The sequence below is a fragment of the Sinocyclocheilus grahami genome, unplaced genomic scaffold (genome assembly GCF_001515645.1).
Source record: "Sinocyclocheilus grahami isolate Dianchi unplaced genomic scaffold, SAMN03320097.WGS_v1.1 scaffold5558.1, whole genome shotgun sequence".
Lineage (NCBI taxonomy): Eukaryota > Metazoa > Chordata > Actinopteri > Cypriniformes > Cyprinidae > Sinocyclocheilus > Sinocyclocheilus grahami.
In genome coordinates, this window is record NW_015510216.1 from 5,006 (window position 1) to 6,124 (window position 1,119).

Genomic DNA, 1,119 nt, shown 5'->3' on the forward strand with positions numbered 1-1,119 from the left:
GTAACTAAATTGTGTGAGACATTATTAAATATATATTTGCATTTTAATAATCTGACTCTAGTTGCAGTATTGCCTTTCTTGTGTTACTCTGAACGTGCTATTTACAAACAAATTTTTTCGACCGAAATCATGCCGTGTACAACTCAACTACTCAAAAGCCTCTATAAAATAATAAATAGCCCCGTCCATCCCACCCCTCAACGCGATTGGCCCCTCTTTACAGTGCTTTGCCCTCATTGGCTAGAGGGAAACCTGTGGCCCCTCCCGCTCACATTAGCAAGACAATGATGTAGATGAGCAGCAGGCAGATGAGGATGAGGCAGAAGTTGACGAAGAGCTCCTGCATGTTTTGCTTGGCCTGCTGGGGAACCTCCATGGTGGACGCCCGCCGAATGGCCGCCCGCGTGATGTGCTGCACCTTCTCCATGCCAAGGCGGGGTGGGTGGGACGATTAGTGCAGAGAGAGGGGAGAGGTGCAGAGTAGAGAGGAAGGAAGGACAGAAGTACTGCGAAGTGGAGTGGAGAGCCGTGTGGGGAGGAAGGAGGTGATCTGGTTGCCAGTGGAGACGGGGGCTGAGGGAAAGGAGCAGGAGATGAAAGAGTGAATGTGCATGCAGATTCACTCGTGACATGCAGGTTTGGTAGATGTTTCAGAAGATTTTGACACTATATAGTGTCCTTAAAGCAATAGTTCATCCAAAAATGAAAGATCTATCATAATTTACTCACCTTCATGTCACCTTGTATGACTGACTTTGGGGTCATTAGGATTTTTTTAATGAAAGAAGTCTCTTATGCTCAACGAGCCTGAATTTGGTGAATATTAAAAATACAGTAAAAGCAGTAATATTGTGAAATATTATTGCAATTTAAATTTTAATTTAAAAAATATATATTTTTTTCTGTTTAAATGTCATTTATTAGCAATGTTGAAAACAGTTGTGAAAACGTATTTTTTCAGGATCTTTGATGATTAGAAAGTTCAAAAGAACAGCTTTTATTCAAAATAGAAATCTTTTATAACATTATAAATGCCTTTACAGTCTCTTGATTTGATTGATTTCAATGGAACACATTTTTGCTGAATAAAGCAGTACATTTCTTTCAAAAAAGAAAAAA

The 1,119-nt window shown here is 39.9% G+C and overlaps 1 protein-coding gene across 1 annotated transcript in view; it reads right to left on the minus strand.

The window, feature by feature from the left end:
• Nucleotides 1-6: 6 nt before the first annotated feature.
• Nucleotides 7-1,119, minus strand: part of LOC107577258 (cardiac phospholamban-like) — a 4,493-nt gene continuing 3,380 nt past the window's right edge. The window contains exon 2 of the mRNA XM_016263353.1: nt 7-573. Within this exon, the coding sequence (XP_016118839.1) occupies nt 269-427 (159 nt within the window). The 5' untranslated portion in view covers nt 428-573 and the 3' untranslated portion in view covers nt 7-268. The remainder of the gene's footprint in view (nt 574-1,119) is intronic.